At 34.9% G+C, this 18,720-nt stretch overlaps 1 protein-coding gene across 1 annotated transcript in view; it reads right to left on the reverse strand.

Moving 5' to 3' along the window:
• The window catches only part of LOC124285625, a 38,619-nt gene that overhangs the window by 16,244 nt on the left and 3,655 nt on the right, over positions 1-18,720 (reverse strand). The window contains 3 exon segments of the mRNA XM_046721886.1: positions 60-217; positions 785-1,005; positions 2,515-2,690. Of these exon segments, the coding sequence (XP_046577842.1) occupies positions 60-217; positions 785-1,005; positions 2,515-2,690 (555 nt within the window).

The raw sequence follows: 18,720 nt of genomic DNA on the forward strand, positions 1-18,720 counted from the left end.
TATCCAAGATATAACTTGTTACATCAGGTATTTAGTGAAGAAAGTGTCTGGGGACTTACACTGGTAACTTTTCTGTAGATTTGAGCAGCATTAGAACATTCCTTGTATGGGTACTCTGACGTCGCCATCTCAAGCATACACATTCCGAAAGCATAAACATCTACTGCCTCATCATAGTGTTCTTCATACATTTCGGGTGCCATGAACTCCGGCGTACCTTAAAGAATACAAAGATCGTGGAGTCTTTGCATCCTGACGCTGCAGTCTACAAAGGGAAGAAGGGGGATGGGGAAGACAAGATTAGTACATGGTTTCAGCCACAACCAAATAATCCTGAAACAAACTGGCATTAGCTTCACAATATGCAAGATCAAGAATAAAGGACTGATACCTGCCATTGAATTCCAGTTCTTACCTGAATCTGGATGTCAGATGAACAATCAAATAAGTGTAGACTCTGTTGCTAAAGGGAGGAATGGGAAAAAAAGAGGGAAAAATTGTCAGGATAAAGACTTTGAAACACAACCCTTTTGTGTTCCAGTTATTGTGATTTTGTTTATTTCAGCCAGTCAAGTATGACTGGCTGATCACATACCTGTGAATTTTGGGAGTTGTTTCAGAACAAATTCCGGGAAAAATCTAGTTGTGGGAAAGCATGAAAATTAATGTAAGTACATAAAACAGACACATGGGACTATATCTTATCATCACTATCACAAGCAGCACAATTCCAATGCAGCAACAATGGATGTTAGACAACATGTGTCCAATGTAAAATACTTACCGATTACACTTTTGGCAAATGATTTATTCTTCAAAGTTGCTAGTCCTAGATCTCCTATTTTGACAGAACCAGTTGTACCAGTAATGAAAATGTTGTCACATTTCAAGTCTCTATGTATCACAGGGGGGGTTCGTGTATGCAGAAAGTACAATCCTTTCAAGATCTGCCGGCACCAGTTCTTCAATACCTTGATGTTGATCTTCTTGAATCTCTTAATGTAGCTACAAAACAAACAATGTCACAATGAAATGCATGTAGCTGTCAGGTTTCGGTTAACATTTACAGAATTTTAGAACTCTTTCCTTCACAATGTATAATGTTGACACTCAGTCAATAGGAAAATAATTTGGATTTAATATATTTTTACACTGAAAGTTCAGATAAACGCTTAAACTGATTTAACATTTGCATGAATAACTGACTGACTGAATTTGGTTTTACACCACTTTTAGCAATATTCCAGCAATATTCCAGCAATATCACGGAGGGGGACACCAGAAATGGGCTTCACTCATTGTACCCATGTGGGGATTCGAACCCGGGCCTTTGGCGTGACGAGTCAACGCTTTAACCATTAGACTACCCCACGCCCCATTTGTATGAAGAAGGCATGTTCAATCTACGATTTAAAATTAGTACACCCAAAATCACTATCTCTGACAAATCATTCGGTGCAGGAATCTGCTATCATATTACTAAAGCAAACAGAGTAAACTATGGCTATCACAAACTCAAATGGACGACGAAGTTCGGTTGTTAAAACTGTAGTTTGCTACATGCATTTTGATTATAATATACAGCAAGTTCCAGGGGGAACAGTATCAGCTCCTTACATCCATCTGTTCGGTATGAACATAGTTTACTGTGTACATATATTCCAGGTTAAGCAGTGTCAGAGGAGACAGGTGTCCCTTTAGTTGATATGGGATCTGAAACTTATACTATTAGGGTTATGACTAGGCGTGAGTGAGTGTGGTTATATGCCTTTAGCAAAATTTCAGCAATAGCCTGGTGGAGGCCACAGTAATGGTTACAGGAGGATAACTTTTTTATACTAGTATGATGAGAAGTTGAGGTATAGATCAGGCCATTACTTTTACATAAAAAATTCTAAAATGCCATTCAAACAGCTACAACCACTACTCCATGGCCCCAACGATCCCTTAACTTGCATGCTTAACTCTTTCAACACCTGTCAAACAGAAACTTTTACTGCTGTGGCAATTTATCATGCATATATTTTCACACTAAACATTGTGTCCATGCGAACTTAGATGTAGAATTGTCGTTTAATTTATCTCTTTATTTAATTTATAAAAAAGATTTGTTTGTAACATCATTATTTTGCTCTTTGAAAATTCTGATGTGGACCCACTGCCAAAGCATGCATACAACAAATGGTTTTCAGAATATCATGAATAATCCTAGCATGTCATGGTGAGGGACACAAGAAATACCTGATATGGGCTTTACACATTCCACAAACATTGGAAATCGAACCCTGGCCTTCGGTGTGAGGAGTGAACTTCCATCCCCTGATAGGGTGAAAAACAGACCCACCCTGGTGTGTACATTACTAACATGATTGGCCAAATCACTGGACAGTGTTATTATCATTACAGTATTATTCATCAGGTCATGTAGCCATCTGATTCATTGTTTTGGCCTCTTGCAAGATATGAGACCTTTTTCCACCACCACAAGAATAATGTAATTTAGTTTTTACTTACGTTTTTAATGTTCCCGAAGTCATCAGTTCTGTTACCAGGATGATAACTTTTCTATTTCGTCTATCTGTTTTCTCCCAGTAATCATAAAATCTCACAATGTTAGGATGTTGCAGTTCTTTCAACATTTCGGCTTCCTCTTTGAATCTCTGGCGCTCACTCTTGTTCCATTTCTTGTCCTAGAAACATCAAATGTTTAGCATCTTACAGAAACATAAAATACATGTCAATATTTACATGGAGTTGTTCACTTATCTGTATTTAATTACAGACAGTGTAGAACACAACATATTTTGGGGGTAAAATTATCACTTTTAATTGAGAAATAATTGTTGTGGGTGCACATATCTAAAAACTTAAAATATTCTGTCTGATGTTACTGCTAACATATAGAACATGAGGCAGATCATTTCAGATGTAAAGAGCTATTATTTTTCCTTCTCAAATATTTAACATTCAACTTTCTTCCTGTATTTATTTCATATGAAATGGCTAGTAAACTAATAAAACACTGTGGCTGAGATATACATATATTGTGCAGCACACAAATATACATGTTAGCATGCATGAAGCGCATCTTAATGTTTTACTATGTACATTGTCATAAAAGAATGAAAAATTCAAAATATATCATTTAAAATTTAACAAATATTCATCAAAGTGACAAGAAATGACACAAAATGCAAGCAAAGAACTTTTCGTAAACATGGTAAAATGAGCAATTGTACAAAGGAGATATGGTGATGATAATGGACGTGCAAACATCAGTGAAATCTGAATCTACCATGCTGAAAGTTTGTGTAATTACAGATTGTGTTGAATGCTGGATGTAGTTTCAATGAAAATGTTTTTGTCAGATTTTCTTCAGGAAGGTAATTTTTTTTGTTTCCATTTCATGTCCAATTTGATATAATATCATTAAAAATGAACAATATTCTATAACCCTGTAAATAATTGATTCAGCTTGATCATACAATTATCTACCTTCTCTGTATCATATGTAACCATATGGTAACTAACTTCAGAAGAAAGATGAGAAGTAATGACACATTACTGATCCTGTATTTGGGCAACTTGCAGCTACCTGGCCTTCCCATAGAAAGTTTGAAGTATGGTTAACCATGAATCTGAAGCAGTCAATCCTAATCTTAATCACTTTATTAATATACAAACTTAACAAAAGGTCTCACAAAAATATTCACTGCACAATACGCATAGACAATAAGAAAATCTGGAGGGTCTAGTTTCTCTATCTCTCTCTCTCCAAATCTACTTATTTCTCATAAGCAACTTGTCCAAACTAAGCAATGGACAAGTAGTTCATGACCAGAGGTGTCCACCCCTGTTGAAGGGGCAAAGGAACAGTTTTACAGGTCACAGTCAAGTGTTCCTTAAGGAACCAATCCATGTATATTTTGCTTTCTCTGGGGCTGCAAATAACAAATGTCAGTCGCTTGGCTTTTTTTATAGTAATGATAAATAGTAAAACTTTTGGCTTATCCCTGAAGTACCTTATGTATTTTAACTTATCCTTAAAGGCTTTAAAACTGGATGATTTGAGTATTACTATTTTTCTATCAAATCATGAAGATTATTCACTGACACATTGAACTGAGGCTGAAAGCATTTAAACAAAACAAGCTTCCAAATACATGAAATACTGGCCATTATGTGTCTTGTATCAAGCAGCTTATTCATATACTGTATTCATCATTTGTTCAAATCATATGGTATTTCTACACATCTGTCTCTCTCATCTTATTGACCAACTAAATCCAGGTACCAATAACCAGTAGCTAAACATTTTCTTCCTCCCTAAATGCAAATCTAAATGAAAACTGAATGAATGTATAAATGTATTGGTTAGATCTTTTGGAGACTACCCCTGATAATAATTTATTGAAAAGAAAACGTTCCTCGATGGTATTAATACAAACTGTATTTAGAATACTAGTATTCTAATTTAGATTGAAAAGTAAAGGTATCCAAATTATCAAAAAGAAACAATAAGGGGTTATCAAGGTGACATCAGGAATCCTACTTTATATACTGACACTGACTTCTCACAGTGGTTGCTATGGCAGACATGCATATTTGATTCCACTCATTTCACAAATCAAGGTCAGTACAGAAAGTTCACTTGATTCTGTATGCAGCATATTTCCCAGAATGTTTCAAGTGTGTAGAGCCAAGTTTCATGAAAAGGTGCTCTACGATATGCCCTACCACTTTACAATGGTAAAAACATTCTTGATTAACACATTCAGATCGAGATGGGTTGTAAAATGTCTTCATTCATGCAGTATTACATAATATATATCTCTAAACACTCATCATTCTAAACTCGTAGCCACTGGATTTCATGATGCAATAAAACTGTGACATAACCCATACAGTAACTCTGGGCCCAACACAAAACATTTCAGTTAAGCATGCCAAAATACCATTACAAATTCTATGAGTGTTGGATGTTTTGACTTGAAAAAAGGCGACAAAATGTGACTACACAACAACAAACTGTGAGGATATTTGAGGGCAGCAATTCAAAATGGTGAGTTTCAAATAGGAATTTGAACCAGTTTGAAGAGACAAAAATTGGTTTATGTAGCCATAGCACATTACAGTGATGCATCAAGTTCTCCAACTGAAGGGAAACAACTCCCTACAAGATCCAGTACTTCACAGGAAAGATCACACATTAAATCAACTATAAAGGATAATAATACCAGTGCAAGAAATTAAGGAAGATCCTGGAGTCCTTGTGATTTATTGCAAGCTCAGATTGCAATGTACAGATTATGATAAACAACCCTTGACTTTTCCATCAATTTCAAACAATAAAAAACCCTTGACTTTTCCATCAATTTCAAACATAGCATAAGCAATGTTGTGTCTGTGCTCTTAAATATCAAGACATTACGGGATGACAAAGATACAGAGATTAAGACATTAGAGTTGTAAATTTATGAGAGTTAGCCCATATCATGAGAAAGATATGAGCCTAGTTTTAGAGTAAGTTGCCAGGTAAATCTTGTTGAACAGAAATAGTAGGCTATTTGATTTTTAATGGGTCAATGACAAGGACCCCCTCACATGCCAGCAGGTACATTAACCAACACATCAGCTCAAAGATATGTCTGATGTTTTAGTTCCATCTGAAGTCATATGATTGAAATGCATCACTGCAATGTCATGTCAGTGAATACTTACATCCGAGGAAAATACTGGTCGGTCCTAAGTAACACAAGAAACGGTTGAGTTGCAATAAGTTTGTACATATTCAAGAAGGTTCATGTTTCCATATGAATTGTGTCAGATGCACTTAATTCCTATTTTCCATAAATAATCTCCCTGGATTTCAAAGATAAACCTTGATTAGCTTATTGTATTTTAATTCATTTACATATTAAATGTGCTCTTTTTAAATATAAGATAATCACAATTATATATGAGTTATTATAATATTATGTTGCTTATTATTTATCAGGAAAGAGAACAATCATTTTAGAACTGGATTAGTTCTGTTTTCACACAGGTGTTGTGTTGTGTTGCGTTGTGTTCTGTGGTGACACTCCGAAACTTTATGGTACTCGCTAGTAAATACTAAAGTCTGATTAGGCAATATAGTGACTGAGGTTTCTGAATTCATCATTTACAAATTAAAGTGAGGATGCATATCTTAATGAACCAGAAACAAGTGTTCTTTCATAAAAGGAATCTGGATAAACATGTAAGCTGAACATGCAAACATTCCAAATGAACAGTTAAAGTGCAGAATACTATTATTCTCAATGAAAAGAAGGGGGCAAAGGCAAGATTACATCTCAGCCAGCTCATTGTGAAATGATTTTAACAAAGCAAGCTGCTCAAAAATATTCTCCCTTAGGTGTTGGAACACAAAATTCTATGGAGCACATTGAAGTTTATTGCTGGAAGTGATGAATCATTACTGTTAAAATAGACTTATCAGATTTGGATAGAGACATTTCATATTCCAAAGGCAACACATATTATAGGAGTACTTTTGGTATCTTTTCTCTAGGATTTACAGTGAAGCATATATTTTGCTTTTACTGAACCATGATAAATTGTACTCTCTCAGACTTAAACTAGTGGCTGCAGTTGCAGACTTTAATTAGTATGATATTTTACTATAAAACATATTATTTATTATTATTCCTATGGTAAATCTAACACTTGATGAATCATTCCTACTGTTGTCCACTAATATATACACACATGTGGTTTAGCTCGTATTGCAACAAATTCATGAGTTACAATTTCTCAAGTTGCCAGGGATGAAAACTTGGTACTTCCGTTCTGCACTACTGGAACCTAAGTAAAAAGCTGGATGTATTCCTTTCCCTAACTCCCAATCACAAATCCCTTGTGGTTCATGTTAAGTAAAAGTAAATTTCTGTCTTATACATTGATATTTCTACATTTCAGAATGCTGTGGCTTCAGAATGTTGTTACAAATTATTTCTTTAACATCAGTCAAATATGGAAATTAATCCATAAATATTTTCCATCAATGGCATCAACCACTACTTCTTGTGTGTATGGCAGAGTTGAGCCAGTTCATATGCTAAACAGTCTCGACAATCAACTGGTACTGATCAATCATAAACCATAGAAGAAAACTCACATCTACAGGGATCATTTTGGATTTTATCTGATGATAGTCAAGGGCCCATGCTGTTAGATATGAGTGGGCACTGTGTCCCATCACAAGTGCGTCAACGAGGTACCAACCTGAATGTTGTCTTAAACAAATCAACGGATTATTTGTCTGTGCACAACTGACTGCAATTTTCTGCTTTATGAGTAAAAGCACAAGGTAACCTTAATCCATAAATATAAAATAATACCTAGCAGAACATAATATATCATTTAAATGGCAAATCAATATGTCTAGTCATGTTTTCTCTGAAATTTAAATGATTTATTTACCAAGTTTCTTCATACATGTCCGTTCATTTGTACATGATTTCATCGAAGGGATACAATGTACATGTACGTACATGCACATTATGCTTGATGAGCCGATTGTGGCATGACGGGAACCCGAGGACTACTGAAGGATGCATTGTGGGATTATGTAGACATATGTGGAAGTTACATTGAAATACATTCTCATTTATCCGTACAGATCCTAAGAAGAAGGAAATAGTTGATGGAATGGTCTGTACTTCCTGTGTCATCAATACAACATTAACATGGTTACACTAACATAATAAGATAGATTTTTTTATGAGAGTCTGTGATGAAACTTTCACTGCAGCAATTAATGAGCCATAAGGACCCCTGATGCTGTTTTTAATGTGCCATTTTATATATCTATGCATGTGTACTGCGCAAGGGTACGCTCCAAAATGATACCCACACCTATACTTTCAAAATCGTAAATATTAATTAAAAAATCATCAGATCACATATCCCCTGCTCTGGCTTAAACCACCTTTTGGTTTACTACAAATGGATACCGTAATGGATAATGCTGTTCAGTATTTTCCAAAATCTCAAATCATCAAAATGCACCTTGCCAAGGGGAATCAATTCTACTGGAGGTGTTCAGTATAACCTACAATAGTAAAGGGAGATAATGCCCGCTGGACTAGCTCTTCCAATGTATGTATGCTGCAAAGGACAAGGTCATTATGTATATTTATCATAGGTGCCCTCATGTTGATAACCGTCATGTTTGCAGTTGAGGCTAATGGGGATGCTTGAATTAGTTGTATAATTGCCCTCACTTCCTAAGGTCTTACCCATTTGTCATGTTGTTAAATTAATGTTGTTTAAAAAACTTGACCTTGTTAACACATCCCCCCCCCACCCCACCCCCACCCCAAAAGAAAAGGAAAAAAAGAAAGAAAGAAAGAAAAAAAGAGAAAAAAAAAGCTTTTGTATTCTCATATTCAAGCTGGCATCATGTTACATTACAATTGGAAACCTGCAACATACTCTTAACTCTTTCAACACCGGTCAACCAGAGGATTTTACTGCCATGACACAGAGTTCCCAGAGACTCTGAGGTCATAGATGAAGCTTATGTTTATCAAGGAAAATATCAGCTTGTAAAACATTATTGCTACTACATATTATACACCATTTGAAAGGTCTAATCCTACTATTTATAAATATGAAATTCATATTTTATCATATTATTCAAATAATACAGCTACAATGTAAATAAGTCGATATTTAATGAAAATGCAAGCTTACACATTTACAATGTCCAGATAAACCACGAAGGGAGCAAATAATTGATCAAATGTCATTATATTCCCTTACCTTTTTCTTTTATATATTTATGTTTACGTAATCGGAAAATTATTATAAAAAGATTTCTGAAATAATATGTATGGTCGTCTATTTCCCGATATCAGTGGCTTTCCGCTCGGTAACGTGATACAACAGTGGGAAATACCTCCGTTTTGGAAGCTTTGTAAGAATATAATGTTTGATGGTGGGTATCGTTCAAAAGCTCTGAACATCAACAATATCACTGTACCCTTGCCATGAGTATTTTCTCAGTTGTAAGAAGCGATTTTATTGGATAAAAATTTATGCTTTTCTGCCACAGTCTGCTATGATGATCGTGATTGGTCAAAATCATGCACATGACCTAACGCAGCCAATCACATTACAGCAATGGATAGCGTCCTTGTAAAACGAAAACTTTTAGATTCAGATGAAAGTTTTGGGTAAAATCATGCTATTCTGGACGTGTTACACAAAAAATCACCACCTATACCTATATTATGGAACTTACTGGACGTATCGAGCTAGGTTATGACCTGTGACAAAAATGCTTCATGCATATATTTTAGCATTAAACAGTGTGTCCGAGTGCTAAGTTCGAGGCAACGAATGCAGAGACGTCACTTGAATTACATTACACGATCGCACAAAATAATGGAAATAGTAAGTTGTAACGTATTGTTATTGATTTTATTCTTCAGTTTATGCAATTTGTTTAATTATTATCTCGAAACATCGTTACTTTGCTCTTTGACAACTTTGATGTGGACCCGTTGCCGAAGCATGAGTCCAAGAATTGTTTTTTTCCAATAACATTGCGAAAATAGTTTATAATTCTAATTCTGTCGATAAAATATGGTCATTTCAAATGTAATAAGTGTTTTCAGATATTGTGAAAAGTGATATATTTAATAAATGAATCAAATGTTAGTTAGGTTCCTAAAATTATATATCATTTTGATGCAACTACTATGGTGTTGAATGGGTTAATTAGACAATAGCAAGTGACGGGGAATGACAGATTATCTTTCCAGAGTTGGTTATGGCTTGTTTTACCCATATCAGTTTTGATCTATAAAATGCTAAAATGAAAACATCATTCTCTATAAGAAAACCTGCGATGTGGGAAATCCCCATAACCCTACGAGTTGCTTGGCTGTTTCATTTTCTGAAACTGTTCAAACATTCAATCAGCATTCACCAAAAGGTGTAACCTCCCTGGGACTTACAGGAAAAATACTACCCTGTACCCTCCTTCCCATATGGGTAATAACTACCTATCTTAAGGACAGGATTTTAAATTTTTCCAAATTCCACAACATTGACTAATTATTATACAAAATTCCTATTTCTCCAATAGATATTTTTCAGTTTTAGTGATAGTAAGGAAGAATGTCTAATGGAAATAAGCTGAAATCCTACAAATAATCTAATTATACTTGTTTCCATCAAAATCAGTAAACCCATGTCAACATTCATTAAACTACATGGTCCCATGTATGGTATAAGTTACTATAACTTCAGTTGTTTGTGATCTTCAGCCTGTTTATATATTGTATTGGTTTACATCTATTTATCTTTGAAATTCTAGTTGTTTTTACTGTCCCTCATTAATTGACAGGTTTTTATTATTTAACTTGATGTATTATGAATGTATAACTTGTTTTAGTCATGACATGGCTGAAATACTGCCAATGTGACTTATATAAAATCTTAACTCACTCACTCATTAAGCTACACAGTGGACTTCTGCAAAGCATAAGAAACTTGGATTTCCCTTGTAGATTTCTATACGCCACAGTGTTTCATAACAGGAAATCCAAAAGTGGCAGTTTCACACTTAATAAAATGAAACTTATTGGCTGCACTGACAAACACTACCAAAACTAATAGTCAACTGTCAACAAAGACTCCAGATACATACATTATGATTATCAATATTATGATTATCAATATTATTCATGTTTAAACAATACAATTATGAAAAAAAGTCTATCTTACTGAGGATAGCAAAGGCAGACGAGTCCAATGAATCCCCAAAACGTGCTAGCAGAGCCAAACAGTGATACAGAAATTGAGTAGAAGCATTAACAGATGCATGCTTGTGACTGACCCATCACAGGAAATATTGTAAAAAAATAAATTGGTTTTAATTTGTGTGTAATTATAAATTCTTTTGGACCATTTAGGTTGAGCTCAGAAAACTGCAGTCTTGATTTTACTTTTGTATTCAATAAGATTATATACTAATTATACCTTTTAAATAAGCAGATACATACTAGTGGTGGTCCGATTAATTGAAATAATCGAAGATTGGTCGTAATGACAAAACAACCAAGCAATCGATCATGTTTTCTCATAATCGAACACAAACAATTTTGGACCACTTGTTTGCAATAACAATATTTTTCAAAAGGTTGATTTTGTCTCTAAATTGCATAAGCACTACAAGCTCGTTCCAAGTCATGATTAAGTTTATCTTAACAACTCCAGGAAATGTATGTACCTAACACACTAGTCATCCTTTAAAGATGTGAAATTTGCAAATGCATTTTGTGCAATTTTCGGAAAAAACCGAGGGAACTACATGTTTTTTCTTTATTTTTTGTGCATTAACAAACATAACCAGGAAAATTTGATAAATGACGCTAACCAAATATTTTCGATGATTGATCGGTTGTAATGAACCAATCATCGATTATGAGATTTACACCAATTCCCAACACTAATACATACTTGATCCAACTTTCCATATCCATCAAATGACAGATTAATCACTCAATACTATCTCTCTAATACTGCCAAAAAAACCAACATATTTAAATACAATTTCAAGTTGTGTTTATCATTTGGCATTTTAAAGTACAACTTTTAAAGTCATCAATGTAATCATTTGCAATTTTCTTGTACAACAATAAAAAATTAGCAACATCTTTACGTTAGGGCTTGTTACTGCTCACAAAATGCAGATTGATAATTGGAGCTCAGAGTCAGTACTCGATGAATAATCGATTCTAATAGTCAACTCCACTACAAAAATCCTGTGGACAGTAATGGGACACAATCATAACATTGTGCAAACGAAACAGGCACTGGTTAATACTACGATCAAGATGATCAAGGATACTTCCTTTGTCTCCTGGGTCCAGCGATAATCGCTGATGCATGAGAGATCAATCGATTGACCGAATATTTGATCAATCATATGACCACTACTTTACCTGATTCATTACAGGCTTGTGAGAGGTTGGTTGTACTACCATTTTGAACATAGTTCAGCATATAAAAGCATGCCACCTTGAAATTGGAAGAAAGGAAAAATGTATGCAGATTGTTACGACAGTGACCACTTCCAGATTTGAACCAATGAACCACTGGGTACAGGTAAGTGTAAAGAAATAAACAGCAAAATGAAGCCTCTTCAGACAATTGTTGCCACAATATTTCCTTTAAGAGACCTAAAAAATGTAAGCATGCTGTTAAGTTTCTGTTTTTTCACAAATAAATTATTTCATAAAATACACCTTCAAGTATGTGCTTAAGTTTTCACTTCTTGAACAAGTCATGAATGTGATGTGGAAACAGTCAGGTGCTGTAATTGAACAGCCTTATGGATATTAGACAAAACACAAATACATCTACCATTTATTACCGTAGATAAACCGATCTCAAAGATAAGCCAAATCCCTAACTTGACCCTTGAAATCAGCATCAAAATGTCCCATAGATAAACTGACCCAGAGCTACAGATAACTTTTTGGGTCATTGAGTTATGTACTCACTTGTGTTCATCTCAATTGGGTATCCTAATTTTCCTTTGAGTACCTACCTCACTCAATACTCAAGTATGTGCTGAAGTTTTCACTTTTTGAACAAGTCATGAATGTGATGTGGAAACAGTCAGGTGCTGTAATTGAACAGCCTTATAGATATTAGACAAAACACAAATACATCTACCATTTATTACCGTAGATAAACCGATCTCAAAGATAAGCCAAACCCCTAACTTGACCCTTGAAATCAGCATCAAAATGTCCCATAGATAAACTGACCCAGAGCTACAGATAACTTTTTGGGTCATTGAGTTATGTACTCACTTGTGTTCATCTCAATTGGGTATCCTAATTTTCCTTTGAGTACCTACCTCACTCAATACTCAATTGGGTATTTTGTCCTTTTCCATTAATTGTAAAAATATAATAAAGTTTAAATGTTATTTATATTGGATCTGTAACATGATAAATGATAAGAAAGACCGCAAGTTGCCTAGCTCATGTGTTCAAATAGAACATCTCAATATACCTCAGTTATTTTATCTATGTACCGGTACGCAAACTAAGATTTGACATTTTGGTGTGTACCAGTTAGTGGTGTTCCAATTAATTAAAATAATCGAAGATTTGTCGCAGTGACTAAACGACCAAGCAATCGATCACATTTTCTCATTATCAAACACAAACGATTTTGGAAATATTGGTTTAGTGTTTGAAACACTTGACGATGGAACATATCTTAAAAGTTGTCAGGACCTGAAAACATGTTTAATTCTTAGAAAACTCACTTCACTTACTGAAGAGTCATGACTGAATATTTCTTGAAGACTCAGGGCAATATATCAGGATATTTATATCGCAAGGGTCCATGATACATTGATGTATCCCCTCAACAGATGATCTATCCCGATACAACTTAAATACTACTTAAAGTTGTAAGGAGTGTTGCATTAGGAATAGGAAAGGAGTCTCTTTGAAATTCTTCTGAATCTTAATAACAAATTTGAATTTGTTTGTGTCTGTTATCTTTGTTACATGAACAAAGGAATTGGGGTATCAGTCAAAGAGTGTGAACATTTTACAAACTCTGTGAACTGCAGAATACTTGTCTTCAAGTAATTGAAATATGCAGATATGTTTTAGTTGTTTGACAAATAACACCATTTATTAACAACTATGAACGATGTCTTAGCTTTGTTAAGAAAGAGAACAAAGACAAAATAAAATTTAGAAAGCAGTCTTAAGAGTTTTTTCAGTGATTCTGAATTCTGATATAAATTACACTGAGTTGTTTGTGAAACATTGATATAGAAACACAATAAATATATATATATTAGATCAAGGTAAACTGAATTTGTTTGACTATACTTTGTTAAGCATAAAATGCTGAAACTTTATTAGATGAACAGCTTTTTAGTGTGTGTGAATGTAACACACAATCTGCTGTATAACAAATAAAGTTTCAGTCATTTTATCTACCATATCTATTCTGTTATTAGAAAATGTAAAGTATCGGGAAACATATCATATCACCACCATTGTATCATGATGATAATTGTCTCGCAGGTTCCTTGCCAATACTTTCATGATATATCATCTCGACTCATTAAACTGGTATTGGGATATATCGTCTCGCCACTTAGGCCATGAGCTTACACAGCTCTAACATATATGCAATAGACTTAATGAGAATTAAGTTTTTACAGAAATATTTGCGTAATTTACACAGATACGAAGCTTATCTGTACCTCTGCTGACCCCCCAACCTTCACTCATCTTTTCGTCATGCTCAATCATCGGGAAGAGTGTCAACAAATCCTTTTTGAATTATGCAAGTTTATCTTCCTCACGGGCCTCACTTCCTAACATTATTTATTCTTTTAAGTGCAAAATAGTAAGTTGTAATTAGGGCGGCTCAATATCTATGAAGGCAGTCTCAGGACACAGATAGAAATACTTTTATAGTTAATTACAGTAATTACATCCACTGTAGCTGATGATGAAATGGATAATCCACATAAGACTAATAAGAGGCTTTAGCGAACCAAACTTCCTAATCACCTTTGTGAGTGCCCTGTGGCACCCTTGGAAAAGCACATTTCTATCTTTTCTGAATTTGCCAGAAAATATTTTTATGGTTAACTAGCGACCAGCGTTTCAGCCAAGATAATATCATCACAAACATATTAGCATTTGGTTCAACATTGATACAAACATTACTTTAGTAATATCATGGTATATCAGCTTAATACGGGAGGAGAGCAGGTCTGATGGTGCTGACAAGCCTAGAAATAAACTTGAGGTGACCCAGAATGCAGCGCCTCAGACAACTGGGCCACCCTTGCCACTTATTTCTCAGCGTAAAACATTATTTCATCCCATAAATCCATTTTCTGGTTTTACTCAAGGCGCATAACATTTAAAAACAATCGGCAAAAATATATGTTTTCAGCCACACTATATAGACAAACCAGTAATTAACTTCACTTTGAATCAGGCTTAAACAGACTTCAAATTATGTTCTTAATTTTAAAAGAAAGATGGAAAAGAACTTGAATCAAACAATATTTTTGGATGTGTTGATAAATGAAAACATGCATGTAGCCATATCAATCTGTGCTCATTCATGGCAGTTAAGTTTCTAATATGAAATGATCTTATAATGTATCATTTAGTCCTGCTACAATTCACTCTTGTAATCCAATTGTAACAGGACTAAATGATACATACAATTTCGCTCTCGCAGTCGAACCCATGAAGATCTGTGAATTGGTCTTCAGCAATCCATGCTTGTCATTAGAGGCGACTAACAGATCAGGTGGTCAGGTTCACTGACTTCGTTGACACATCGTCGTCGTACCTCAACTGCGTAGATCGATGCTCATACCACTGATCACTGGATTGTATGGTCCAGGTTCGATTATTTACAGACTGTCACCATATAGCTGGAATATTGCTGAGTGTGGCGTTAAGCAACAACCAACCACTTGCATAATCAGTGAAGCGAACCATATCCCTTCATGAATTTAAGTCATTATATGTGGTCACTGGAATACTGGAATTGAATATTCATGTGTACTTCTAAGAGAGTGTTTTTACTTGGAACAGTAGCATAACTTATTTTGCGAATGCACTATCATTATGCTATAAGTATAAGCGGCATTGTTTACTCTTTTTGCTTTATAGAAAATAGAATCCAAACGTTTCAACTCAAGCAATTAGATGACATTTGTTTCTTAACTTCTTGTTATTACACAAAGTATTCATATACATATTCATATTTGTTACTATATATTTGTAAAACATCATATTCACCTCGTCGTGTATTCATTGCAGAACTAGTATCATTCAATGACAAGTATTTGTTAATGTGCCTTACTTGCCGATTTTGACACTTGAACTGAGCTAAGAGTTCAAGATGAACAACACCGTCATTATCCCTCATCATAAGCACAGACAACGAGATGTACTGCTGGAGTTTACAGCATCTGACACTTCAAAAGGATTTTTACTGGCACTTGTCATTCACAACAGATACTATGATTTCACAATGGATTACAGTTTTTACACTAAAATTCCTGACCAATATGTTATCAACATTTCAAGCGAGCAAGCATGATTTTATGCAGCATTAGCAATATTCAAGGAATATTAAAAGGTGTTGGATATTAGAAATGGGTTTCACATATTGTACCTATGTAGTGAATCAAACGCAGGTCATTGGCGTGACAAGCAATGCTTTAACCACTAGGCTACCCCACTGCCCACTACCATCAACACTGGTAAAATGTCAAGCATTTGATGATGCTACTGAGTATTTGACCTTAGCAGAACATGGAAGATAGTGCCTTGTAATCTTGAGAAGGTACAGGTCAAAGCAGAAGATTACAGTACAGCTGTCACTATCATCATGGATGAAATACTGTCCAAGACTTGACAGCTTTATTCTAAAAGGGGCCGTCTCTTTTCTTGGCTACTTGTTAACTTAAATAAGTAACTGACTGTGTGTTTCATTTGCAGGAAGAAGAGAAATCAAATTCAATGACAACTTCATTGTTAAATAAGCATACATACATGGGATGATTAATAAGCATACATACATTGATATGGCATGCTTCAAGTAAAGATCACCAAGATGTTTGTGGCTCAATATTTTTATTCATTGCAAGACTCTAGGAAAGTACTTCGGCCTTTACTTCTTCCTTTTGTCACGAGACCACTACACGCATTCACACAAAAATACATGGATTGTTATGTTTCGAAGCCAGAATCAGTTGAATGTCCTTGCAGTGGTCAGTTATATATACTCCCCATCAAAAGTTTAGACTCGCTAGTGTAAATGTAGCCACTTACTTCAGTCAACTGATCTAAACTAGATTTTGCAAAATATTCTATACAGTTTAAGGGTACTGTTTACACATGAACTGATGTATTAAACAAATTTGTAATGTTGAAAAGTTTATTTGTCATGAGTTCAATAAATGATGAAACTCAGTGAAAATTGGCGAATTCTTGACAAAACTTTACACCAAAACGCAGCTGTTCACATGCATGATATTTGCACATACTTTTCAGCAAGTTGATGCATGATCCTCGTGCAGTTCATCTGCATAAGGTTTGCAGTTGGTTCCCCCACGTTAGTGGAAAAATTCATCATCGATGTAACCACATGCATATACATAACATGTAGTGAGTAAGTGAGTTTAAACTTTTGATGGGTAGTATTTTTTAGCTCACTAACAGTCATGTTAATAATTCTGTATTGCCCAAACAAATTAGTAAACTGAATGCATGACCAACATGCCATGTATTTAGGACACAACTACGCTCTATCAACTAACCCAACTAACTGACAAACTATCCCATTTAGTTGAGTCAAATGACAAACATAGGTTACCTTGTCGCAAAGTTACCTCTGAAGTCCCATTGGGTCTCAAGGGAATTTAACAACATGGTAAAATATTAACCATCCACTTTGTCACTTTCACTCTGGCTGGCCATAGGATTGAACAGTGCTGTAGATGGTTCACAAAGAAATGCAATATGCATGAAAACGATTTGACATAGATATTGGTTGGTAGTGCAAGAGGAACCAGTCCTACAGCCCTTGCTAAACTACCAAAAAGTTAAAGTACAACGCCAGTGGAAATTTCCCACTTCAAGAGTTTTGCTACTTGTTATCAGTAAGGGTGGGAATTGCATAGACCTTTCATTTTGCGATATATTGCGATGCGAAAGCATATATTGCGATGTGCATTGCAATATATTGTAAGAAATTTTTAAAACAAAAAACTACTCATAATCGAGTTAATGCTTGATTTATAAAGCATGAACACAACAAAATCACATTGCTTGATGAAGCTTTAATAAAACTTTTAATGACAAAATAAAAATGTAAATAATATTTGGCACAAATGAAACATCTGAAGGCTTCAGAGTGTTACGAAAGTTTTAAGTTTTCCGAATGCAAATATCAGTTTTCGATCAGCGTATTGCAATACGTATCGTTTTCATGTCTGAACCGGTAAATACTGGTAAACCGGTTATATTGAGCAGCCCTAGTTATCAGTATATGGACTTGTGGAATACAAATGTTAGCTTTTGCAGCTTTTGTTGTGTTAATCATGTTAATGGAAGACATTTGCAGAATGTTTTGGCCAGATTTTTCTTTAGCAAGACTGATGCATACACAATTTGGTCTACTAGTCTGTGTTCTGTTCCAAACTGCAACTATCATGGCACTACAACTGCCCATGTTGTGAGGGTCTATGTTAATGGGAGCTCAGATCTTTGTGCTATGAATGCATTGTGGCCTTGAACTTATGATCATTTTCAGTTGGCTTAAGTGTTATTATGTGGATTTATATTAACTGAACTTCCTACATCAAACTGGGCAGTGGGGTAGCCTAGTGGTTAAAGCGTTTGCTCATCATGCCGAAGGCTCTGGTTCAATCCCCTCGCCCCACAGGTACAAAATACTACATTGTGTGAAGCCCATTCCTGGTGTCCCTCGTTGTGATATTGCTGGAATATTGCTAAAAGCTACGTAAAACTAAACTCTCTCACTCCTACACCAAACAGAATTTTACAGACACAGGGTTGAGGATTGTGCCTAAATTCATCACTACATACGCTATTATTTTATACAGTACATGCCAGATACATACTT

The sequence above is a fragment of the Haliotis rubra genome, unplaced genomic scaffold (assembly GCF_003918875.1).
Source record: "Haliotis rubra isolate DU_JTF1 unplaced genomic scaffold, ASM391887v1 Scf364, whole genome shotgun sequence".
NCBI lineage: Eukaryota > Metazoa > Mollusca > Gastropoda > Lepetellida > Haliotidae > Haliotis > Haliotis rubra.